General features: G+C 37.5%; 1 protein-coding gene and 1 pseudogene across 8 annotated transcripts in view; one reads left to right on the top strand and one right to left on the bottom strand.

Moving 5' to 3' along the window:
* NUP98 (nucleoporin 98 and 96 precursor) overlaps positions 1–26,403 on the bottom strand; it is a 120,425-nt gene that overhangs the window by 27,057 nt on the left and 66,965 nt on the right. For 7 of the 8 annotated variants that reach the window (XM_028115821.2, XM_028115820.2, XM_028115825.2 and 4 more), the window contains 10 exons: positions 25,670–25,786; positions 23,837–24,135; positions 21,484–21,597; positions 20,537–20,675; positions 13,386–13,563; positions 12,178–12,342; positions 5,739–5,921; positions 4,895–5,051; positions 3,067–3,496; positions 1,255–1,484 (listed from right to left, as the gene is read on the bottom strand). In XM_028115821.2, the coding sequence (XP_027971622.1) occupies positions 1,255–1,484; positions 3,067–3,496; positions 4,895–5,051; positions 5,739–5,921; positions 12,178–12,342; positions 13,386–13,563; positions 20,537–20,675; positions 21,484–21,597; positions 23,837–24,135; positions 25,670–25,786 (2,012 nt within the window). Of the gene's footprint in view, positions 1–1,254; positions 1,485–3,066; positions 3,497–4,894; positions 5,052–5,738; positions 5,922–11,254; positions 12,343–13,385; positions 13,564–20,536; positions 20,676–21,483; positions 21,598–23,836; positions 24,136–25,669; positions 25,787–26,403 lie in introns of those variants that run through there. The other variant, XM_088017896.1, reaches the window with a different exon arrangement.
* Positions 2,922–2,996, top strand: LOC148162654 (small nucleolar RNA U3; annotated as a pseudogene).

The following is a 26,403-nucleotide window of genomic DNA, read 5'->3' as shown; positions in this document are numbered from 1 at the left end:
TCTGTTTACAAAATGCTTTAAGAAATATGAAGTGCTCTAAAAACTTGTGAGGGAGTCTTCTCTCCTGTAGTAGGCACAGCTTAACATTTAATGAGCCTAAATGACACTGCTGAAAGCACTTAAGAGTAGAGCCAACTCTAAACTACACAATGTAACCATACAGGAGTTACCATCTTCATTTTACAGATGAGGAAACTGAAGTACAGAGCATTAACTTGCTCAAAGTTATAGGCAACGTGTAACGGAGCCAAGATTTGAACCCAAGTAATCGGAGTCCAACTCTACATTCTTAACTACTATTCATATTGCTCCTCAGGAAGGAAAACAAAATGGAAGCACTGCTTACCACTAAGCAAAATACAAGTATACATTGAGAAGATGACACACATGCTTGAAAAGAAGATTAGACAACTGAAGCAAACACAAAGAAATGAATATCTACAATTCTCAAAATGTGTGGCATGGAACACTTTAAAATAGTGGCCATTCTTCAATAATGGTGAAATATTGTGAAAGGTAAAATATAATTTTTCTACGATTTGAAATAGTAAGTTCCCAAATTAGAAAAGCCCTTTATCAAAGTATTGGTTTAGAAAACCATGGTCACAATGGTAATAGAAAGGTAATGGAGAGGTTAGGAAGGGAAGTTATGAACATTAAATTGTTGGGAAAACCAAGTGGTACTTAAGCTGGACATGGAAGAATGGGTAGGATTTATTTTTATTTTTTTTAAAGATTTTATTTATTTATTTGACAGAGAGAGACACAGCGAGAGAGGGGACACAAACAGGGGGAGTAGGAGAGGGAGAAGCAGGCTTCCCGCGGAGCAGGGAGCCCGATGCGGGGCTCAATCCCAGGACCCTGAGGATCATGACCTGAGCCGAAGGCAGACGCTTAAAGACTGAGCCACCCAGGCGCCCAAGAATAGGCAGGATTTAGAAAAGCAAGAAGGAATGGCTTTTTCTCCCTATGCTCTCTGGGTGGAAGAAGGAATGCAATTTCAAAAATCCAAGGAATTTGGCTATAGTTCCTATAAACAAGGACTTGTATGTTAAAAGCCATAAGACTAACTGTAAAAATGTTATCATTTCTCCTTCCTTGAGATTTTGCTCATTCCAACTCAACTACAAACAACTGTGAGCTCAGGCATCTGCTCACTACATTGGCTTAAGGAAACTTGTCCTCCTATGAACACATGCTTCTATGGCAGTTCCTGAAACATCAAAGGTTAGAATAGAAACAGTTCAAACTCACTTTGTGCTTCCAGAAAGTCTCCTGATGCTTTCTTAACCCAATTTGCATAGTCATGAATGACAGCAACTCCTGGATTAGGGACAATGAGAGGACACAGCTCATCCACATGGACAGTGCTATGTTTTAATTTGAGCTCCAGAGGTATCTGGTATAGCTGCAGGTCTTCATCTGGCTTCTTCTGTCTCAAACTGAGTTTTTCCAAATGAACTTTGAATGGAGACTCAGTAAGGCTACAAGGGCAAATGACAAACAAGACAGAAAATGAAGTTAAGACAGATGCTAGAATTTTCCTACAAACCTTTGTTTCTTTTTATGGTTACAAAGGGAATGACAAACATTTCCCTGTGATTTTACAGAAATTGTGTTTCTTAATGTCAAACTATAATGAACTTATTTGCTATATAATGAGTAAACAAATTACCTGGCCCATGCATTCAGAATCCAAAGGCTTCTTAAAGCCAGGTTATAAGAAGCATGCGAATCAATACAGTTCGATTTGGAACTGGCTTCAACATGTATCTAGATACTATGAAATCCAGGGGCCAAAAGCCACTGAGGGATACTGATTTCTCAAATTACACTTAGTAAAGTATCAAAAGTCACGAGGCTAAGCTCATAAACACTACAGAACTGACTCTAAATTAAAACGAGTATATAATCAATCTGGTCTTCATTCGATTTTAAGATTGATACTAACAACTTTCAAAATATGATGTCATGCATAAACTAGGTTTAGGATCAACATTACTAATTGTGAGGTTCAAGAGATGCTGTTGTTTTGTATTTCTTCAAAGTCAATTTTTTAAAAACTAAGCATAACAGGTAATCACAGTCATTTAATCTGTAATAAAGATAACACGTGTTATACAAAATAAATAGGAAAACGTTATACATTTTGCACAAAAAAACTATGCATACTAATAACTACCAGGAACTATACATACATCATCTGCCTGAGATATACATATATACACACACACATGCACACTCATTCATATACACACATACAAAGTATATAGAACTGTAAGCACACATATATAAATAAATGCTAAAGGTGGGGATTATGTAGTAATATATAACATAATACAGTTACCAGATGTCATCTTTTTCTTTCTTTTTAAAGTAAGCTCTACACCCAATGTGGGGCCTGAACTCATAAAGCTAAGATCAAGCATATGCTCTACCGACTGAGCCAGCCAGGAGCCCCTACCAGATGTCATCTTACTTCCAAATATTTTATGTATGGACGATACACAATTTATACATTCACCTTACAAGGCCCAAGATACAGGAAATGTGCTGATTTGAGAATATACCTTATATATGAAAAAAACACAAATATCTAAGTGAGAAAATAGGAAAAAAAGACTAATGTAATAAAAAGGATGAAAAAAACCAAGGAATGCTGCAGCATCAGCTTTGGGTCTGTTACACTTCCAAATAAAGTTTAACCACTAAGTATTATATACTCTTCACACCTTGATGATACAAATGGAGTTATCTTATCAATCAGTTTAGTTTTTAATTATACAAAGATCTTCTGCTATCTAAAGTTGTACTAAAAACATTTCTAGAAAGATCACAAAGCAGGGCCTTGACTTTGGGTCTCCTGAAAACGAAAAGGTTTTTCTTAGCTACCAAGTTGTCTTTCTCAAAAAGCATAAGAAAAGACTATACCTTCAGGGATCATTTCTATAGTTCGTTACTAGAGAAGTTTCTCTGAACATGTACAGACTTTAAGTGCAAGAAATGAACAAATAAACTTGGTTCTTGTTCCAAAAAAAAAAAAAGCATAAGGAAATTGTGACTCACGATTTAACAGCTACTGGATTAGGCAGGAATCCATATTCCATAGAATCGGCAATCTGATGATTTTCCAGTTCATGAGAGCCACTCAGCTGTTCTCCACTATTAGCAAGAGTCCAGTTGGGGCCCCAACCAACTCGAAATGAGCGTCCCATAAATAGGGCCATGTCCATCAAGAGTTTCCCCTTGCCATAGGTGACAGACTTTGCAAGAGGGACTAGGCCTGGTTGTCTGCGTGTACCCACAGTTTTCAACTGAACTTCAGGGGCTGGGCTGGGCACTGTAAACACAGAGGTCAGGGGTGGAGGGACAGACCAAGGAGATGTGGATGGGATAGTCATCAAAGATGCTGCTCTGGGAGTACGACATTCTTGTACAGAGGCACTTGGTGAAAGAAAAGTTCCACTAGTAAACTTTGATTGTAGTAACCCACCAACTGAAATAGGGGGAAAAAAAGACTATTAGAAAATACAGTCTCTATTGCTTCTTGAACAGCAATAATCAGTGAGGCTGAAATTACAGTTTTACCAAACCAATTAAATCAGATATAGATGACAAGAAGCAACTCAGAGTCTGTGGAATACTCTTTCAACCAGGAAATCAAGGCAGGAATTTTAGTAATGATGATGCCAACAACAATATTAACATTAATAACAAACACTGCCACTACTGTTCTAAAAAAATAATTAAGCTCTTAACTGTGATTCTGTATAAGCCATTTGTATACAGTTTCATTTCACCCTTCAATAATTTCAGATGAAGAACACTTTTACCCTCATTTTATAGGTGGGAAAAGTGGGCTCAGAAAAGTGTTCAGTACAAATCCACAAAGCTACTAAGTGGCAGGACTAGAGAGATAAGCCCAGGGAAGTCTGACACCAATGTTCATGCCCTTATCAGAATGCTAAATGTAACCATTTCTTAGTCCATAGAAAAAACTTAGTAAGATCAAAATTCAAATTGTTACCACTCTAATGATCAATGCTAGACTCAATGAAACAAAAACCAACTGTGGCATCTTATGCCCTTCAGAAAGACAGTTATTACTATTGCCTGTTTTCTAATTCTGTTTAAAACAAGGAGTCAGTTATTGAAGTATGAGATTTTCATGTAGTGCCCATTATGGAAAAGGTTGTAGTGAATGTTTAATTGATGGTTTATCAGTTAAAATATTTTTTAAAAGGAAGTTAATAAGGGCACCTGAAAGAACTGAAAATGAAACACTTAAGTTTTTAAGGCAACATAAACAAATCTCTTCCTGATAGTTCCTCTGGCTTTGTTTTGAGATTTGTTGACATTAATACTCTATCCCTAATCCCACACAGTTACAAGCCCACAAGAAAAAAGGGAAAGCTTTAAAATCAAATATTACTCCCCTAAGAATTTGGGGAGGTTTAGGAAAAGGTAGAAATCTGACAAGTTTTGTGCATTTTAAGAAGCAACATTTGCCCCCAGAAGGCTATAAAATAAGGATAGCATGAGGATTGCACAAAAAGAGTACAGTGCAAGGCGACTTGCTCACTCCTCTAAGGTGTGATAAAAAGTAGAAAATCTGAGCTTACTATCTAATCCACTCACAAGCAAATAAAAACATAACCTGAACAAAACACAAATGCTTTGTTCTCCATACAACTTCTGCATCTGCACCAATAAAGCTGATTGTGGTTTTTAAAAACTGGCCCACCTAACATATTTATAAGAGTACATCTCCTCTTGGCATCCTAAAGTCATATGCCTTTAGGGGGATATTCGCGAGAGAAGTTGACTCATCTAAGAAGATACGTGAAAAGCAGGACTTTACGGCTGTCTCGTAAAATAGCATCAGTTACAGTACCTAAAGAACGGGATTTTGATGAGTGGGATGCTGAAATGGGGAGTCTGGGAGAACAGATTTCTTGAGAAGTATCTGCTTTAGAAGGAAGGTGACTGAAGCGTTGATCCAGAACCATATCTACATCTTCTTCATCAGCAAGTAATGATGCTTTCATGATCTAAAAAGGCAATATCTATAGAATGAATGTGCTCCCCCAAATCCAAAGGCCATAAAAGAAAAATGCAGTTTCCAACAACCAATAAATCGCTTTGCCTGAAGCTGTGTCCAGAGCTAGTATAATATCTGTGTGGCTGACTCTATTACACTGCATGTGCCCGAGGGTAGAAATTATAGAATACACTCCTCTTTAGACAAGTCTCGCCAAAACGTGGCACACAGCACTTGCTCACCTGTCTGCTGAATGATTAACTTCAAACCCAAGACAAAGGCTCAACTTAAAACATGCCAAAAGGCATAGGTAGGGGGAAGTTGAGACAGAGTTTAAGGAAACCTGTATCTACTAGGCTATTAAAAAACTTTTATGGAGCACTTTCTAGAGCCTCAAAACCACCCTATGAAGGAAACAGAGTATATTTTATAGAGAAAAATCTCCTCACAGATGTTAAATGACTTTCCTAAAGTCACATAGTAATAGTTATAAAACCAGGATTAGAATCCAGGTCTTCTGAATCTCAATATAGCCGTCCCCTTCCCTCCCAGAATATGGGCCATATTCTTGTTTTTTTCCTCACCCCAATGACCACTCAATGCTCTTCAGTGAATAATCAAGAAGAAGCCCAACGTTATGAAAGGGAGATAGATTAGTTCGGCTTCCTATTATAGTAAGGGTGGGTTAGGACTTCACCTGTAAGACATGTGGATTAATTCCCAGTGAAGATGCAATGTGTGTTGAGGCAGACACAGGTTCCTGATCCTCAGGCACGCTCTCTTCTAACATGGAATCCAAAACTGGCTCCTGGGTGATATCTACCATGTCACTGTCCAGTTCCACAACCCTCCCTAACTGCTCCACCTCTGGACTCTGGCTCTGTAGATAGCAGAAAGATCAGGGAAGCAGCATTAAATTACACCAAATAGTCATAGAACTTCTAGACCATATTTAGTTTTCAGAATATGATACAGCAATACTAGATTCTGCCAATTCTATGAGGTAGCATATTTGTTAAAAAGAGTTTAACAATAATTACCCCCAAATACCCCCTATATGTAACTGGGGTCCAAATACAGATTCATGAAATCACCCTTTGGTAATATCTTAAGGTCTGGGGTCTGGAACCTAAGTCCTACAGTGAACAAATGGTGGTCTTCAGACAAAGATTATGCCTTACCTGATTTAACTAGCAAATATAATTTCCTGATATACACAGGGTGACCCTGTCCCCTCACACTGTCTTGTAGCCAGAGGCCATTGGGAAAAGAGAATAAAAGGTACAAATACCAAAGTCTCTAGTAACTTTGCATTTCTTTTAAATAAAAACAATTATAAATGAATTTCCAGTTAACAATTTGGGGCCTGGAATTTATCTTTTGGGTGACTGAATCCTAAAGGCTAGCTGGGCTGTACATGTGCAGTATCATGTAAGATATGAGGAATGTCTACTCTAATTTTGAAAAAGAAAAACAAAGTAATACTAGAAACAAAACAAAAAAAAATTTTTTTTTTTAAATAAGCTCCACACCCACCATGGGGCTTGAACTCACGATCTTGAGATCAAGAGTCGCAGGCTTTACTGATTGAGCCAACCAGGTGTTCCCTAGGAACAATTTTAATCTAGGAATAATTCCTTTATGTTTAAGTGCCAAGAGTTGGCTTTATATTTTTTTTTTTTAAGATTTTATTTATTTGACAGAGAGACAGCGAGAGAAGGAACACAAGCAGGGGGAGCGGGAGAGGGAGAAGCAGGCTTCCCGTGGAGCAGGGAGCCAGATGTGGGGCTCGATCCCAGGACCCTGGGATCACGACCTGAGCCGAAGGCAGACACTTAACAACTGAGCCACCCAGGCACCCCTGGCTTTACATTTATTAAGCAGTTTTCAAGATATACCCATGACTAACAGTTTATGATTTGAAAAGGTCATATTATGATACCTCATAATAAAGTTATAAGGTATCATCTACCTGAAGCACACTGTAAAATAACTGGTTCAGTACAAATTCATTAAATATGTCCTAAACTTGCATATTACCTGGTAAAATGCTAACAAGTGGCTAAACCGATTTATGAAACATTCTCAAAATCAAGAAGTTTTACTAATTATTTTTCTTATCATGGTATCATCTGTAGATTATTAATCTTCCAAAGTTTGGGGCTTATCTTCGTAAGTGGCCTATTTCATGCTGACCCTCAAATGGATGCTATTATGTAACAGGTAGTTTTAAAAATAATTTCATGATTACTTTGGGCAAAGAAACATCCATTAGTGTAACTTTTACAACTTTATTTTTAATGGTATATTAGCTATTATTCCCTTGCATTCCTTTAACAAATATTCTTACTAAAAGATACCATTTTTTGGTATCCTTTCCATACTCCTCCCATTTGTAAATGTAGAAAAATTGAGCTGCTGTATACATAATAAATTGCCCCTTAAGGCATGAAAAATCCCCAAGGACTACTCCAACAAAACTGAAGGCCAACTAATGGTGAAAGGCAAAAATGATACTATTTTTTATCTATTGGAGAGGCTACCCTTATGCTAATTCTGGAAAGAAATAAAATAGTAAGTAGCCGTGGTCACAATGCTCCCATTTTAATTACAAGAATTATGGGAACACTAACTCCAAAAGTTCCCTCATAAGTTAGTTTTTAACCAATTCACTTTTAGGAAAAGTTATTAAACTGCTCCATATCCTCTGTGTGAACCTATCAGTTAGGATACCCTCCCTCTGTTGGGCTCCTATGACACCCTGTCTAAACCTGTTTTTTATGATTCATCATGATATATTGTGATTTCTTGCATATGCAGTATGTATTTGTTCCACCACATTGTCAAAGCTTGAAAACAGAAATTATAACCTACTATTCTCTGTATCTACCACCAAGCACATCGTTAAAGTTAACATTCATCAGACATTTTCTTCATCAATTCTATTGCCTAGTTTAGTGCCTGGCACACACTAGAGAGGGCAATTAATATGAAAGAACAAGGAGTGAGGATGGCTGAAAGGAAAGGAAAAAAGGGGAGGATGGTTTCAACTTACACTACTCAACAAAGAAATAACAGCAGCAAGAGATGTTCACTTAGAACACTTTGATGAAATCCTCCCATTTTGCCTTAAACAACTCATGTATAGACCCAATGCACCCAGTGTATTTTTAAGGGTGCTAGGTAGGGATCAAGGTTTTATTCGCTCTACCCTCATGCACAGACTTTAAAGTTATGAGGTATCATGTAATAAGTGGATAAGGGGGAAGTGAATGACTATGAAACTATGAGGAGCTGGTAGGCTCCTAAGATCCCCATTAGTGAATTTTGTGAAAGTATATCTAAGCAATTGCAATAAACTCCCCAAAAGATGTCTGTGTACTTATTTTCAGAGAAATCTTGGGAGATCAGGTGCTTCTTCAGAGCCAGTCCTGGAAAGAAAAATAGACTAATAATAACAATAATAATATTAATAGAAAGATGGCTCAGAAGGAATGGAGGAAGTTTAAAGAAAAAAAAAAAGGAAACCCTTGGGAAATCTATGGAAAAGTAAGGCAAATACTCAGAAAAACAGCTAAACAGAATATCCCTTTCATATACTGTAATCTCTTGAAAGTAGATCTTATTTATGTTTAAAACCAGCACAGTACATTACAAATTCTAAGTACACAGATAATATCTGTAAAATGACTGTTTCTTTATATGTAAGAGGGTGAGGTTTCATGAGTGAAACCTTCAGTGATTTTAGAAACCTTCACTTTCCATCTCAAGAGAATCTTCCTCATACAAAGCTGCCAATACCCTAAAGATAAAGCATCTCTTAATCTAGTACATAAAGTAATTCAAGTAGGTAAAGTAAATCATGACACCTTTTATTCAACAAAGGGCGAGCAACCAATCCACCGTCAAACAGGTATTTAAATAATTCATACTATTATTCCCTCCAAAATAATTTAATCCAGTATAACTATTACTGTTGTCTGCTTCCAAAATAATTTGTTTTCTAACTATAAAGAATGTTTTCTATTCATTTGGCTAGAAAATTAGCCCTGTCAACATCACTGTGTTCTCCGGAGAAAGTTCATCTCAGGGTTTCAAGGACCCATCAAAGTGTGTATGTTTCTATACATACATTCAGGGATAGTACAACAAGAAGTATAAGACACTGCAACATTAATATCTGAAGCAAAAAGGCCTATAGTATACATTTCATATATATGTAATATATATTACATAAAAATATAAACTATATATTCAACATACATATATTGACTTACTGAATAATCTTAGCTGCCGTTTATTTTTTTTAAGATTTTTTTATTTATTTGACAGAGCGAGACACCGAGAGAGGGAACACAAGCAGGGGGAGTGGGAGAGGGAGAAGGAGGCTCTCCACTGAGCAGGGAGCCCATTGCGGGGCTCGATCCCAGGACCCTGGGATCATGACCTGAGCCGAAGGCAGATGCTTAATGACTGAGCCACCCAGGCGCACCCCTGCTTGTGTTCCCTCTTTCGCTGTGTCTCTGTCAACTAAATAAATAAAACCTTAAAAAAAAGTATACACAAGATAAAATCAATTTTCTTTTAAATCCTAACTACTTTTTTCCTTTAAAAAAAAATCTCTAACTCATTTGAATGTACTCACCTAGTGATGATAAGTTTCTGAGCAAGTCAACTAGTCTGTCTCCATGATACTGAACACAAGTTACAGTTCACTAAGAGGTGGAAGTAAAAAGCCATAGGTAAAGGTCTCTCTGCCTGAATGCCATCTGAGGTCTTTCAAGTGGTTCTGAAGCCTGGCCGCGTATTTCAATCACCCGGGGGAAAGCATTTAAAACATAAATATGCCTGAGCCCAATGCTGTATCTATGGAATCAAAGGTCACCAAAGCAGTGTTGCAGTCAGCTGAAAACTGCATCTCAGATCAGCATTTTGGAAATAATGTTCTAACTACCAAATGTTTCTGCAACTGCCCTGATTCACCGGTGTGATGAAGGTTTTTCTGCCAACATTTTCTTTAACTTCAACGGCATAGAAGAGATTATGTGAAGATTTAGTTACATAAATGTTTTGTTTTCTTAGATTTACCTCTTTAGGAGCAAATCAAATCTTAAGAACAAACTAGAGAGGGGATGAAGATATTACATAAAAGGCAATAGGATAAAGCACCATTAAACACAAATAGCAATCTTCCTAATACCTAAAAAACCCTCAACTCCAAGAACCTGAGATTGTGCACAGGGGAAAAAAAAAAATGCTAGAGAAGACTGAAGGAACACCGTGCTCTGAAATCAAGCTCCCCAGGGGGCCAGGTGACAGTGTGAAGATAGTCATCTTGACACTAGGATGAAAAGACTGTGTTGTCTGTTCCCAGTTCATTCTGATGGCTCAAGTATTTTCCTCATGCCAAGTAAAATGTAGGTCTTTGGTGCTAATAACTAAAACTATGCAACCATCAGCATTTCCTACCTCTCTCACTCAGGTCACTGGGCAATATGAAGGAAGAGTCCTTCATTACTGTTCTAATATGTTAGGCTAATACCTAAACAACTAACCCATTTCTCCCATTTCTGCTTTCCCCAGCCAAAGACCACCCGCTTCTTAAATCAAAGGATGTATCTGAAAAAGATCCCACTCACTGTATTCTCTTTGCACATTTTGATCCTTACCACATCTCTTCTTCCTAAACCCTGGTTCTTCTGAAATTTTTTTGGTGCTCTTCAAAAAGTTTTTTAAAGAGTTCTCACCTACTGAAGTGTCATCACAGAAATGTATAGTTATCCCTTACTGTCTGTATTCTGGAAATTAAATAGCCTAAAAAAAATCACTGATTGTCAAGACACATTACATAAATTTGCTCTGTCTATCCACAGATGAAGCTTTTCTTTCACAGCTGCATCTTTAGGATCTAACAATTACTTTTATTAGCAGAAATGAAGGCTATCTGACTCATCCTACAAAATACACATAAGATCAAAAAACATTTCGGAGAGAAAGGGATTACACAAAGTATATGATTCAGAAAAAAAAGAACATGGAAAACCAAGTCCATTTACAGCATTTCTTTAGTTTAGAAGAGATTTCTTAGGGGTTTTGTACTATAAAGATTATGAACATAGAAGTCGATGTATATCCCAGTTCCCACTTTTATCATACCCTCCCTCACCTTGTACGCGCAAATATGAACATACATACACAACAATCTCCAGAAAATGCCTCCCAAGAAATTATTTAATAAATCATAAAAATCGCACATTTCAGCAGCCATAAGAATTGTAGCACAAAAAATTCCAAAGGTCCTGCTTTTAGCAGCTGAGAGGTAGAGGATGCTTTACAAAGAAATTCTGTATTAAGTGCTCTTCTTTGAGGGAGTACGGCAGCAAAGAAAAAAACTTTTTGTAACTTGATTGAATATAAACAACATCCAAAGGAAAGTAAAACTCTTTTGAGTTCGCAAAGAAACTACCTGATATTTAAATTGCAAACCTTTCCCTACATGGACAAAAGGTTTATACTGGCTTAACAATACTGAAAAAGTATGACACAAGTAATTGCAATAAACAATACAGCCCCTCTTTCCCCACACCAAATAATTCATTTATATTCTAAAACCTGATCTATTTTCAGAAAGATTATGTATTGTTAAAATACAAATATCAAGAGGTTACCTGAAGTATAAGCAAACAACTTGAGAAAAATGGAGTTAAAAAACCCTTGCAGAAAGCTAACTGAACTTTTAAAAAAACCACGGAGGTAAAGAACAAGATTAAACTGCACATCAGGTAGTCAAGGAAAGTAAGATTTACTTTGTATCAACCCACACAAACAAAATGCTATCTTAAGTTGATCACTGAGCAGAGAATTCAGCAAGTCCAAATGAAAGAGAGGGAGGTGTTTAAGAATGACAATCTGTAGAAGGAATGATCCAAACAGCATGAGAATTCTTTAAATCTCTCAATTTAAAAATAGATGCCAGGACCACCTCATGCCCTCCCTGGTACTTGTCTCAACGTGATTGCCAATACATTTGTACTCTTCAAAGTTCCAGGGGTCATAAACAGCTTTGTACTAGCTGAATGACTTCCTTTCAACTTCTGTATCATGGATTCCATTCAAATTCACTGTCCTGTCTCTACCTGGGGTGGAGGTGCTGGCTTGCCATTAAGAGCCATCTGGAATGGGGTGGTCTGGCCTGCAGGAGGCAAAGGGGCAGTCTTCAACTTTTTTGTACTAGTTTTAGATGGCCGTTCCTCCTCCTCTTCATCAGAATCCTGAAGGCCATACTTAGAAAAATGGGAGACCTAAGGAAAGAAGAATACAACAAAATCAATTTTTTTTAAAGATTTTATTTTTAAGTAAACTCTACACCCAACGTGGGCCTCAAACTTACAACCCTGAGATCAAGAGTTGCATGCTCTACCAACTGAGCCAGCCAGGCATCCCAGAATCCAACAAAATCAATTTTAACACTTATATTCCTAAGAGCTTCCATAATACTTGCCCTTGCAATCATGCAGAATTAGCTTTAAAAAAAAAAGAGAGAGCTATCAAAATATTTAAGGCAGAATGAAATGTCATCTATCACATGTAATTTACTGCTACCCTTAGATTCAGATGTTTCGTACAAGTTGCTTATATATAAATACTAACTTATTAATATAGGAAACCAAATGTAGAAAAGCCATTACTATTTTCACATCTATATACTGCCTAGTTGTTCGCTACTAACTTGTGTCGGGCCTTCAACTAGTTAAATAATCCAAGTGGCTTAGAAGAGAAAGAAACCATTAAGTTAAACTATCAAGGAAGGAAGTCAACGTCTTCATCCCCAGAAATTCTTTAAATGAATGACAACTGAGGAAGAGTTAGTATCAAGAGACAGAAATTCTGCCTCATGCCTCTAATGAAGCCACACATTGAAAAAACACTCCGTAGTAAGAAGTGTATCTAAATGCTCATAGGATGAGGTAGAGGATGTGAATCATGAGCATAAAGTTTTTAGTAGCGTCTTATTGTTCTGGGGTGGCTCAGTCGGTTAAGCGGCTGCCTTCAGCTCAGGTCATGATCCCAGGGTCCTGGGATCAAGCCCCACATCAGGCTCCTTGCTCCACAAGGAGCCTGCTTCTCCCTCTCCCTCGGCTGTTCCCCCTGCTGTGTGCTCTCTCTGTCATATAAATAAATGAAATCTTAAAAAAAAAAGGTGTAATCTGGAGCAAATCATGATGCATCTCTGTATCTGTTTCCTAGTTTGTAAAAAAAAAAAAAATTTAAGAGAGGACCTCTTATAACACATTTTGTCACTCTAACCACAGTTTATAAGAACTAGGTTAAGTGACTATTATACCTTAAACACCCAAGAACCCGTTTCAGGACGGTACTCTTTGAATTGAGCTCCCTGTTTCCTTGAAACTGCTTCCAATCTGCCCTCATAGTTGATATCAGCAAGTCGATCTGGGCTCTTTATTAAACAACGAGATGTTTTATCTGTTGGCCAAACTCCATCCAGTGTAACTTCAGCCTTCCTGCAATGTACAACCACATAAAATATAAATGTTCCATATTTAAGATCAGACACCCAAGTAGCATCTATATAAATAGCAAATAAAGGTACCTGTGTTACTTTGGAATTACTCTGCAGACATTTCATAAACTTGACTCTTGCATCCCAGGGTAGATAAGCTCAAAAGCAAGGAATTACCCCCACCATCAACTAGCTCAATATCTGGTTCAAGAGTCAAAATCCATTCATTTTGAACTACCATAGCACATCAATTATTTCCAATGAAATTTTAGTTAACACACTATGCAGCCTTGACCAAATTCAGTGCTAATAGTCCAATACTAAGACCTAAGTCTTAGTGAAGGTCTTAAAGCACTATTGTACTTAAAAACAACATTAATAAAGCAGCAACTACCACTGATTAATAACAAATGCTTGCAGAATGAGGTATCAGGAACACCATATTATTAACCACTAAGTAAAAGTATTGAGTGTGAAGATGACTATAACAGCAGTAATGTACACTTTCTAATATCAATATGTGAGATCAAGGACTGTAATCTATTCATTCTATATGCCTCGCACCTAGTAGAGTGATCAGCACTTAATAATAGATGACTTTTTTCCTAACTTTTATTTATTAAGTAATCTCTACCCCCAATGTGGGGCTTGAACTAATGATCCCAAGATCAAGAGTCACATGATCCACCAACTGAGTCAGCCAGGTGCCCCTAGATCACTTTTTTTAAAAAAACTGACTATAATTAAAATACAATGTTTAGCAGTGACTTTTTATTTTATTTATTTGTGAGAAAGCAAGAGAGAGAGCACGAGCGGAGGGGGAGGGGCAGAGGGAAAGGGAGAAGCAGACTCCCTGCCAAACAGGGAGCCAGATGCAGGGTTTGATCCTGGGACCATGACCTGAGCCGAAGGCAGATGCTTAACTGTCTGAGCCACCTAGGCGCCCCTAATAGTGACTTCTTTAAACATTATTTTTTTTATTGTAATAAAAGGTATACCAGAAAACTTCCCATCTTAACCATTTCTAACTATATCATTCAGTAGTGTTAAATATGTTCACACTGTTGTACAACCAACCTCCAAAACTTACTCATCTTTCAAAATTAAAACTCTATACCCATTACAAAACAACTCCCCAACTTCCTGCCACTGGCAACCACTATTCTGTTTGTTTCTGTGAATCTGACTCCACAAAAGGCCTTAAGTAAGTGGAATCATAGAGTATTTGACTTTTTATGATTAGCTTATTTCATTTAGCATGTCCTCAAGGTTCATCCATGCTTTACCATGTCAGAACTTCCGTTTTAAGGCTACATAATATTCCACTGCGTATAAAAACATATTCTGTTTATCCATACATCTATCAATGGACAGATATCTGGGTTGCTTCTACCTCTTGGCTATTCTCAACAGTGGTGTGTACATATTTCTTTGAGACCCTGGTTCCAATTCCTTTGGATATATACCCAGGATATATATCTATATATACAGATATTTATATACATCCCCTGCTTTCTATTCTTTTAGAATTGATGGATCATTTTTAATTTTCTGAGGAATCACCACACTCTTTTCCATAGTAACTGCATCATTTTACATTCCCACCAACAATATATACAAAGGTTCCAATTTCCCCACACTCTTGCAGAAACTTTTTTCTTTTTTGAAATTCAGTAACCATTCTAATGGGTATGATAGCTCACTGTGGTTTTGATTTGCATTTCCCCAATTACTAGTGATGTTGAGTATCTTTTCTCTTTTTTTTTGAAGATTTACTTGAGAGAGAAAGAGAAAGAGAAAGAGAACGAGCACCAGCACCAGCGAGGGGAGGGACAATGGGAGAGAGACTATCACAAGCAGACTCCCTGCTGAGTGCAGAGACAGCTGGGGGCTCAATCCCAGGATCCTGATCATGACCTGAGCCAAAACAAAGAGTTGGCCGCTTAACTGACTGAGCCACCCAGGTGCCACGACTGTCTTTTCATATGCTTGTTGGCCATCTGCATATTATCTCTGGAGAAATGTGTACTGAAGTCCTTTGCCCATTTTTATTTGGGTTTTTTGTATTTTTGTTGTTGAGCTGCAGTTCTTCATTAACCCCCTATCAGAAATATGATTTGTAAATATTTTCTCCCATTCTGTAGGTTGGCTTTTCATTGTGTTCTTAGATGTCTTAGATTTTAATGTACTCTAATTTGTTCACTTTTACTACTGTTGCCTATGCTTTTAGTGATGTATCCAGGAAATCCTAATCAAAATATAATGATATGGGAAAAATAATGTCTCTTCAATAAATGGTGTTGGGAAAACTGCATAGCTACATGGAAAAGAATGAAACTGGACCACTTAACACCATACACAAAAATAAATTCAGAATAGATTAAAGAACTAAATGTGAGAACTGAAACCATAAAAATCCTAGAAGAGAACAAAGGAAGTAACTTCTTTGACATTAGCTGTAGCAACTTCTTTCTAGGTATGTCTCCAGACACAAGAGAAACAAAATAAAAAATAAACTATTGGGACTACATCAAAATAAACTATTGGGACTACATCAAAATAAAAAGCTTCTGGGTGCCTGGGTGGCTCAGTCGTTAAGCATCTGCCTTCAGCTCAGGTCATGATCCCAGGGTCCTGGGATTGAGCCCCGCATCGGGCTCCCTGCTCTGCGGGAAGCCTGCTTCTCCCTCTCTCACTCCCCCTGCTTGTGTTCCCTCTCTCGCTGTGCCTCTCTCTGTCAAATAAATAAATTAAAAATCTTAAATAAATAAATAAATAGCTTCTCCACAACAAAGGAAACAATCAACAAAACTAAAAGGCAACCTATGGAATGGGAGAAGATACTTGCAAAAGTTCTATCTGATCAGGGGTTAGCATCCAAAAATCTATAAACAACTTACTAATACCCCCCAAAACAAATAATCCATTTAGGAAATGGGCAGAAGACATGAATAGACATTTTTTCCAAAGACATACAAATGGCTAACAGACATATGAAAAGATGCTCAACATCACTGATCATCAGGGAAATGCAAATCAAAACTACAATGAAGTATCACCTCATACCTGTCAGAATATGGCTAAAATCAACAACACAAGGAACAATAGGTACTGGTGAGGATGTGGAGAAAATGGAAACCTCATGCACTGTTGGTGGGAATGCAAACTGGTGCAGCCATTATGGAAAACAGCAGAGGTTTCTCAAAGTTAAAAACAGAACTACCCTGGGGCGCCTGGGTGGCTCAGTCGTTAAGCGTCTGTCTTTGGCTCGGGTCATGATCCCAGGGTCCTGGGATCGAGCCCCGCGTCCAGGCTCTCTGCTCAGCGGGAAGCCTACTTCTCCCTCTCCCATTCCTGCTTGTGTTCCCTCTCTCGCTCTCTCTCTGTCAAATAAATAAATAAAATAAAAACAGAACCACCCTATGATTCAGCAATCACAATACTAGGTATTTACCCAAAGAATACAAAAATACTAATTCAAAGGGATACATGGACCCCGATGTTCACAGCAGCATTATCTATGATAACCAAATTATGAAAACTGCCCAAGTATCCACTAATTGATGAATGGAAAAAGATGATGTGGTGTACACACCCATACACTATGGAATATTACTCAGCCATAAAAAAGAATGAAATCTTACCATTTGCAATGATATGGATGGAGCCAGAGAGTATACTGCTAAGCGATATCAGTCAGTCAGAGAAAGACAAATACTGTATGATTTCACTCATATGTGGAATTTAAGAAACCAAACAAGCAAAGGGGGGTGGGGGGAGGGGAAACCAAGAAACAGACTCTTAACTGAAGAGGACAAACTGATGGTTACCAGAAGGGAGGTGGGTTGGGGGATGGGTGAAATAGGTGATGGGGATTAAGGAATGCACTTGTGATGAACACCGAGTGATGTATGGAAGTGATGAATCAATATACTGTACACCTGAAACTAAAATTACGCTGTAATTCATGACATCTCTAATGTCATGAACCTTCCCCTCCCTATGTTTTATTCTAAGAATTTTATAACCTTTAGGTGTTATGTTTGGTGCTTGGTCCATTCTGAGTTCATTGTTCTGTAACATAATACAACTTCATTCTTCTCTACCTGGGTATCAAGGTTTCCCCAGAATCATTTGATAAAGAGATTATCCTCTCCCCCATTGTATGGTCTTGATAGCCTTGTAAAAATCATTTAACTATGTATGTGAGGTCCCTTGAGATTCTGGATGGATTTTTCTATTTCTGCAAAAAAATGCGGATTGCATCGTAATAGGGATTACATTAAATCTATAGATTGCTTTGGGTAGTATGGACATTTTATTAATTTAAAGTCTTCCAATCCATGAACATGGGATAACTTTCCATATATTTGTCTTTTTTCACTTCTTCCAGCTATTGCCTACCTGGTTGAATTTATTCCTAAGTATTTTATTCTTTCTGATGCTATTGAAAATGGAATTTTTTTTAACTTCCCTTTCAGATTGCTCATTGTTAGTATATAGAAACCCAACTGATTTGTGTGTGTTGATTTTGTATCCTGCTACCTTGCTGAATTTATAACTGTTTTCAGTGAAATCTTTAGGTTTTCTGCACAAGATCATTTCATCTCTGAAAAGAGATATTTTACTTCTTCCATTCCAATCTGGATGATGCCTTTTATTTCTTTTCCTTGCTTAATTGCTCTGACTAGTGCTTCTAGTATTATGTTGAATAAAAGTGGCAAAGTGGGCATCCTTGTCTTATTCCTGATCGTAGAGGAAAAACTTTCATTCTTTCACCACTGAGTCTGACATTCTTTTGAAAATATGGCCCTATGAAGTTGAGGTCGTTTCCTTCTTTTTATTTTATTATTATTTTTAAATAATCTCTACACCCAACATGTGGGGCTTGAATTTACAACCACGAGATCAAGAGTCATGCACTCTACTGACTGAGCCAGTCAGGCACCCTGAGGTAGTTTCCTCCTATCGCTAGAAAAGGTGCTGTATTTTGGCAAATGCTTTTCTGCATTTGTTGAGATGACATGTGATTTTCTTTTTTAATTCTACAAATGTGATGTATTACACCGATCAATTTTCATATATTAAACCATCCTGTGTTCCTGGAATAAATAATAATTGGCTATGGTGTATAATCCTTTCAATGTACTGTTGAAGTCTGTTTGCTAATACAGTTGGCCTTTGAACAACGCAGGGGTTAGGGGAACCAACCCCTGTGCAGTTGAAAATCTCTGTATCTTGGACTCCCACAAAACTACTAATAGCCTACTGTTGACTGGAAGCCTCACTGATAACATAAGTCAACTAACTCATAGTGGTATGTTAAATGTACTATATATTGTATTTATAATAAAGTAACCTAGAAAAAAAGAAAACGTTAAGAAAATTCTAAGGAGGGCGCCTGGGTGGCTCAGTTGGTTAAGCGACTGCCTTCGGCTCAGGTCATGATCCTGGAGTCCTGGGATCGAGTCCCACATCGGGCTCCCCGCTCAGCGGGGAGTCTGCTTCTCCCTCTGACCCTCTTCCCTCTCGTGCTCTCTATCTCTCATTCTCTCTCTCAAATAAATAAATAAAATCTTAAAAAAAAAAAAAGAAAATTCTAAGGAAATACACTTATAGTGTTGTACTGTAAAAAACCCAGTGATGTGGACCACACAGTTCAAACCTTTGTGGTTCGAGGATCAAATGTATTTTGAACATATTTACATCAGTATTCACCAAGGATATTGGTCTATAGTTTTATTTTCTTGTAGTTTCTTTTTCTAGCTTTGGAGTCAGCGTAATGCTCGCTTCATAGTTAGAAAGTGTTCCCTTCCTTTTCAGTTTTTTGAAAGAGTTTAAGAACTGACATTAATTCTTTTATAAATGGCAGAATTTACCACTGAAGTCATCTGGTCAAAGGCTTTTGGTTGGGGGGTTTATTAATTCAATTTCCTTATTATAGGGCTATTCTGAATTTCTATTTCTTCATGATTCAATCTTGGTAGGTTGTGAACATAAATTATTTTAACTATGGCCCTTTCATCTGTCCAAAGAAGTATCAGGAGCTAGTTTCTTTTTTCTTTTTTTTTTTAAGATTTTATTTATTTATTTGACAGAGAGAGAGAGAGAGAGAGACAGTGAGAGAAGGAACACAAGCAGGGGGAGTGTGAGAGGGAGAAGCAGGCCTCCCGCAGAGCAGGGAGCCTGAGGACCCTGGGATCATGACCTGAGCCGAAGGCAGACGCTTTAACAACTGAGCCACTCAGGCGCCCCCAGAAGCTAGTTTCTCAAACTAAAATATAGAGAAAGAATTAAAAATGGTCGCAGCAGACACAAGAAAAAAAAGGTACTATTAAAATACATTTTTGGGAGCACCTGGGTGCCTCAGTCGTTAAGCGTCTGCCTTCAGCTCAGGTCATGATCCCAGGGTCCTGGGATCGAGCGCCATATCGGGCTCCCTGCTCCGCAGGAAGCCTGCTTCTCCCTCTCCCACTCCCCCTGCTTGTGTTCCCTCTCTCACTGTGTCTCTCTCTGTCAAATAAATGGATAAAATCTTTAAAAAAAAAAAAACACATTTTTGGATGGGGCGCCTGGGTGGCTCACTTGTTAAGTGTCTGCCTTCAGCTCAGATCATGATCCCAAGGTCCTGGGATCAAGCCCCACATCGGGCTCCTTGCTCCGCGGGAAGCCTGCTTCTCCCTCTCCCACTCCCCTTGCTTGTGTTCCCTCTCTCACTGTGTCTCTCTCTGTCAAAAAAATAAATAAAAAATCTTTAAAAAAAATACATTTTTGGAAAATAACAGTTGGACCTGATTGTATTAGGGAAAAGGAGTCAAAAAGTCCTAATGTAGCATTTATCATTTATACTTTCAAATTAGAGCAACAATAATCACATACTGTACAGTAAGTCAAAAAAGTTGCAGAAAAATGTATATAATGTGAGAAGAATTTTGTGATTTAGCAAATTAATTTCTAAATATGTAAATACATACCTATTTAGACCTTCACCCACAGGTGGTTTTTGGTTATCATCTAAGTAGACTATCACTTCTTTCCTTCGAATATGCACAATATCATCCAAATTTAGATTTGTCAAATTCACATCTCCTTCAAAATAGATTGAACCATAACCTGTAAGTCAAAGCAAATAGTTAAAAACTCATCCTGTACAGAGGGCAAATAATCTATTTTATTTTCCAGCGACTAAAAAAAAAAACTTTAAACATTAATCAATATTTTATTTTTTAATTGTTTTAAAGATTTCATTTTTAAGTGATCACTACACATTGAACATGCGGCTCGAACTCACACTCCCAAAATCAAGAGTCACATGTCCCACCAAGGAGCCAGCCAGGCTGCCTTAAACATTAATCAAATCACCCAGCAATACCATCAATGGGTTATTTCATCCATAATATGTATCACAGGATGATATCAAAACCAGTTATCTTGTTTAATATCTACATTTCTACTGCACTTATCTTCAAAACAGTTTTCTTAAATCTCTTCCGAGTATCTGTACTACTGCTACATAAACAACCCTTACTTAGTACCTAGCTTGCAGAATGAGCTAAAATGCTGGAGAGTCCTAAAATACAATATAGCAAGGTAAGATTTTTTTCCCCAAGAAAATTTATCTGTATTAATTAATAATATGAAGCTGAATCTAAATATTATTCATCTCTTATTACTCAATTTTCTCACTTAGTATTTTCTTGCTGTTTATAGTATTTTCTTTAAATGAGCAAATAGTTACAAAAGAATGTTATATGGTTCTAGTCTTTTGTTACTTGTCAATCAAAGGGTCTTCTATGCAGGTCAAGGTGGGTCCAAACAGAAAAAAAATGGATTCAGCTATCAAGAACTTCTTTCACTTAATTACAAAAATAAGATGCAGATCTTTGGCCTAAATACTATAAACTCCTAAGCTCACACTCACCTTTACGACCAATAGTGAAGTCTGAGACAATGCACTCTCCTTTTTCATTGGTAATTTTAGCAAGATCATCCATAGATGGAATAGTATAGTAACCAACCTTAGTGAGAACAATACCTATGACAAAAGAAACAGAAAATATAATATTAATTGTAATTGTCCTTACGTAGATGAATTTTCATATTTAAGTTTCCTTTTTAAAAAGAATAATTTTTAAAATAATCTGAAATAATCAATAACTAAATTATTAAGAGAAAATACATAGGAATAAAGCATCTTTCCAAACTATTACTTAAGATTTATTTGAGAGAGAGCACATGAGCAGGGTGGAAGGGGGCAGAGGGAGAGGGAGCAGACAACTCCCTCCTAAGCAGCGGGCTAGACACAGGGCTCGATCCCAGGACCCTGAGATCATGACCTGAGCCGAAGACAGACACTTAATCGACTGAGCCCACCAAACTGGTTTTCTGAGACACTATTCCTAGGAGGAACTGCGCTTTTTAGAAAAAGGTTCCTAGTCAAGTAAGTTTGGGGAAACATGAACATGATAGTATGTTACAGGCTCTGAGAACTTGAAAAATAATTAAGTCTAATAATCAAGCCTTAACCCAGTGTTTTTCCATACTTAATCACAGAATGCTTTCATATGGCACTCATTAACATACTGCACTATGAAAGGCATTCCATAAGAAGAATTCTGAGAAAAGCCTATTTAATCCATTTTTCTTTTATTCTATACAAAACCCAACGTGGAAAAAACCTGCACTGATTCAGTGGTAGAGGCAGAACTATAACGCCAAACTCAATATTTAAAAAAAAAAAATTTATTTGAGAGAGCGAGCGAGCCAGCATGTATTCAGGAGGGAGGGAGCGCAAAGGGAGAGAGAGAATCCCAAGCAGACTCCCCACTGAGCACAGAGCCTGACTGTGGGCTCGATCCCACGACCCTGAGATCATAACCTGAGCCAAAATCAAGAGTTGGACACTTAACCGGCTAAGCCACCCCGGTGCCCCACGAAAGGAATTTTAAATTGGAAGGTGACAAACAAGGTCAATGAGAAAAATAAGAATAAAAAAAATCTAGACTGGGTATTTGAAAAACAGATGTAGTATCAAAATAATTTCATGTAGATATACACAAATATAGATACTTGGATTCTTAATGTGAAAATATACAGTTGTTTCCTCAGGGCACCAAGTGACCAGAAGATCTATATGAAGGCACTAAGATAATTAGAGGCAGAAAAATTTCACAGACACTTCAAGAATAACTATAAAACAATCCAAATGTTCACTAACAGAGAACAGATAAACCAAGTGTAGCATATATATAATAATGGAATATCACTCAGCAATAAAAAAGAATGAACTGTTGATATATCAGGGATGGAATCTCAAAAATATAGAGTCAAAAAGAGTATAGATAGTATGATTCCATTTATATAAAGTTCAAGAATAAGCAAAACTAGTCTATGTGAAAGAGACTGGACTGCAGTCGACTTCTGGGAATGGGGACATAAAAAAACTTTCCACTTTCCATTATATATACCAAGTATATATGTCAAAATTCATTGAAATAAACACTTAAGATCTGTTTACTTCACTACATATAAATTGTATCTCAGTAAAAAAAAGGAATGAGATTACACTCATCAAAGCCCAAATGTGATATTATGTCAACACAGAAAAAATGACAAGCTGGGTGCCCGGCTGGCTCAGTCAGTGGAGCACGTGACTCTTGATACCGGGTTGTAAGTTTGAGCCCCAAGCTGAATGTAGAGATTACTTAAAAATAAAATCTTCAGGGGCACCTGGGTGGCTCAGTTGGTTAAGTGTCTGCCTTCGGCTCAGGTCATGATCCCAGCGTCCTGGGATCAAGCCCTGTGTTGGGCTCTCTGCTGAGCGGGGAGCCTGCTTCTCCCTCTCCCCCTGCTTGTGCTCTGTCAAAGAAAGAAATAAAATCTTAAAAAAAAAAAAATCAAACAAAACATAGGTGAAAAGTGTTTAAATGTTAACGTCTATAAAATGTAATAAAGACATGGGGCGCCTGGGTGGCTCAGTTGTTAAGCGTCTGCCTTCGACTCAGGTCATGATCCCAGGGTCCTGGGATAGAGTCCCGCATCAGGCTCCCTGCTCCACGGGAAGCCTGCCTTTCCCTCTCCCACTGCCCCTGCTTGCGTTCCTGCCCTCTCTCTCTCCGTGTTAAATAAATAAAATCTGTAAAAACAAAAAAAAGTAATAAAGACATTTAATTAAAAGTTCAGGTAGCTGACTTCCAGCAAATTGAAAATCTGTGAAAAGTAAGAGGTCTCAAATGACTGGTAAAACATTACCCATGTATCAATTTGTATCTGACCTGCTGGATGCATATGGTAAGTATTATTTTCTATTTCTTCTCGGTCATCCTGCAGTGACTCCTCATGAAAAGAGGTCTCTTCACTGCTTCCTTCCAGCCCATTTCGCAAGGCAGCACGCATGTTTAATGCAACAATGGTATCATCCACACTGCTGCTGCTGTTGTGTTTATTTCCAGCACTCTCTGGGGTTTGAGGAATGGGTTTGGCAATAGGGTTAGTATAAAAATGTGACACAAGAGAATCATCATCTCCATCCTGCTGATGGTTCTCATCAACAGGTTTGCTCAGGAAACTGAATCTGAAAAATAGAAAAGAAACAAATGGTATCTGAGCCCTTTATAACAATGATAACAGCCAACCCTCACTGAACCTTTACTGAGTAATTCTACATATTAAAAATATATTTAAACTGACAGAGAAAAATAAAATAACTTGCCCAAATTAAAAAAACTCTTTAAGTGCTAGAGTTGGGATTTTAACACAGGAAATCTGGCTGTAGATTACATGATCTATTTTCATGATCAGATCACAACTCATCTACTTTCATGAATGAATGAATCTGAGCATCCCAATTTTTAGTTAAAAAAAAAAGAAAGAAAAAAGGCATTCTACTATATAAGGTCAAAGAGTGGTAAATTTCAAAAAAAAAATTTTAGATTTTTAATATTATCATCAGCAAGGTATTATGCTTCATTAAGGAAACATTAAATTAGAATTTTATCCAAGGAAGAAAAAAAACCCCGCAGGAGCGCAAGGATGTATATAGAATTTTTCACTGAGGCATTATTTTGAATATAAGAATACCAAAACAGGGGCTCCTGGGTGGCTCAGTCTTTAAGTGTCTGCCTTCAGCTCAGGTCGTGATCCCAGGGTCCTGGGATCGAGCCCCGCACTGGGCTCCCTGCTCAGCGGGAAGCCTGCTTCTCCCTCTCCCACTCCCCCTGTTTGTGCTCCCTCTCTGTCAAATAAATAAAATCTTCAAAAAAAAAAAAAAAAGATTACCAAAATAATCTAAATGTCCTCCAATGGGGAACTAATTATCATATATTCACAAAGACGGCTATTAAAGTCATTAAAAAAGAGAGGCAGAGGGGCGCCTGGGTGGCTCAGTCGTTAAGCATCTGCCTTCGGCTCAGGTCATGATCCCAAGCTCCTGGGATCAAGCCCCGCATCAGGCTCCCTGCTCCATGGAAAGCCTGCTTCTCCCTCTCCCACTCCCCCTGCTTGTGTTCCCTCTCTCGCTGTGTCTCTGTCAAATAAATAAATAAAATCTTTTTTTTTTAAAAGAGGCAGATATATTGATATAGAAATGCATTTAAAATAAGTGGAAATAAGCAGGCTATAAAATATTCTGTCATGCCTAGTCTCTACAATGTATCTATATAAATAAATTTCTAAACTGTAAGAATATACATCAAACTATTAAGGATTATTGTGTATATTTCTACTTCCTCCTTTATACACTTATATACTTATTTTTTTGGTGTAGTTACAATGACTATGCATCAGTTTGATAATTATCACAAATAAGACATCCCTTATTTTAAAGGGGGGAAAGGGGTGTCAAATGTATGAGAACCCTGTCCAAAATGACACATGGATATCAAAATAATTACGTAGAACTGAATCAGAAGATCTCCAATAATTTTAAGGTCTAAAGTACTCAAAAAGCAAAAACATGATTAATTTCTAGGTGCTATTATCTGTAATACTATGCCACATTCACCAAACTTCATAAATTTTCATAAAATAAATAAATTCCAAGCTCAGAATCTCTTCAAAATGAGAACAGGGTGCTCTACTAGAACAACCCAAAACAAAATTCGGTTTACCTCTCCCCATTTTCTGGATAATCAGATGGTGAAGCTAGATCTTCTGAGTCACGATTAACAGGAGAGAAGAGATTGCTATTGTTAAGGTTTTTCAAAACCAACTTCTTAATGCTCTTCCTATAAAGAGACCAAAGGGGGAAAAAAAAAAAAAAAAACCTCAGGCACACATAATTACATAACTAACATTATCTTAAAAACTAGTCAAAAAGAGCATTCTTGTTCGGCTCTTACATATCTAAAAATGACCTAACAAGTTCAACTCACAATGTTTAATACATAACCAGAATATAAGGTCTCAAATATATTACACTCTAGTGTTTGGAAGAATAACCTAAGTATATTCAAAACAAAGTGGGAGGGCGCCTGGGTGGCTCAGTTGGTTGGGCGACTGCCTTCGGCTCAGGTCATGATCCTGGAGTCCCGGGATCAAGTCCAGCATCGGGCTCCCTGCTCAGCAGGGAGTCTGCTTCTCCCTCTGACCTCTTCCCTCTCGTGCTCTCTATCTCTCATTCTCTCTCAAATAAATAAATAAAATCTTAAAAAAAAAAAAAGTGGGAAATCTCCTTGAAAACAGTCCTCCTTCTGTGAACCCTGAATATTATACCCAGACACTTAGTTAACCCATCATACTATGTCTTATATTTCAATTACTTCTTTAAATAACTTCTTCGTCTTTAAACATTTTCTTCCTTTCTTGACAGTCAGGATTCATGACTGTCTCCTCACAGAACCTG

The sequence above is a fragment of the Eumetopias jubatus genome, unplaced genomic scaffold (assembly GCF_037043125.1).
Source record: "Eumetopias jubatus isolate StellerSeaLion01/CBP00866 unplaced genomic scaffold, mEumJub1_p1.0 scaffold_13, whole genome shotgun sequence".
Classification (NCBI taxonomy): Eukaryota; Metazoa; Chordata; class Mammalia; order Carnivora; family Otariidae; genus Eumetopias; species Eumetopias jubatus.
This window is presented reverse-complemented; position numbering and strand designations above follow the sequence as displayed.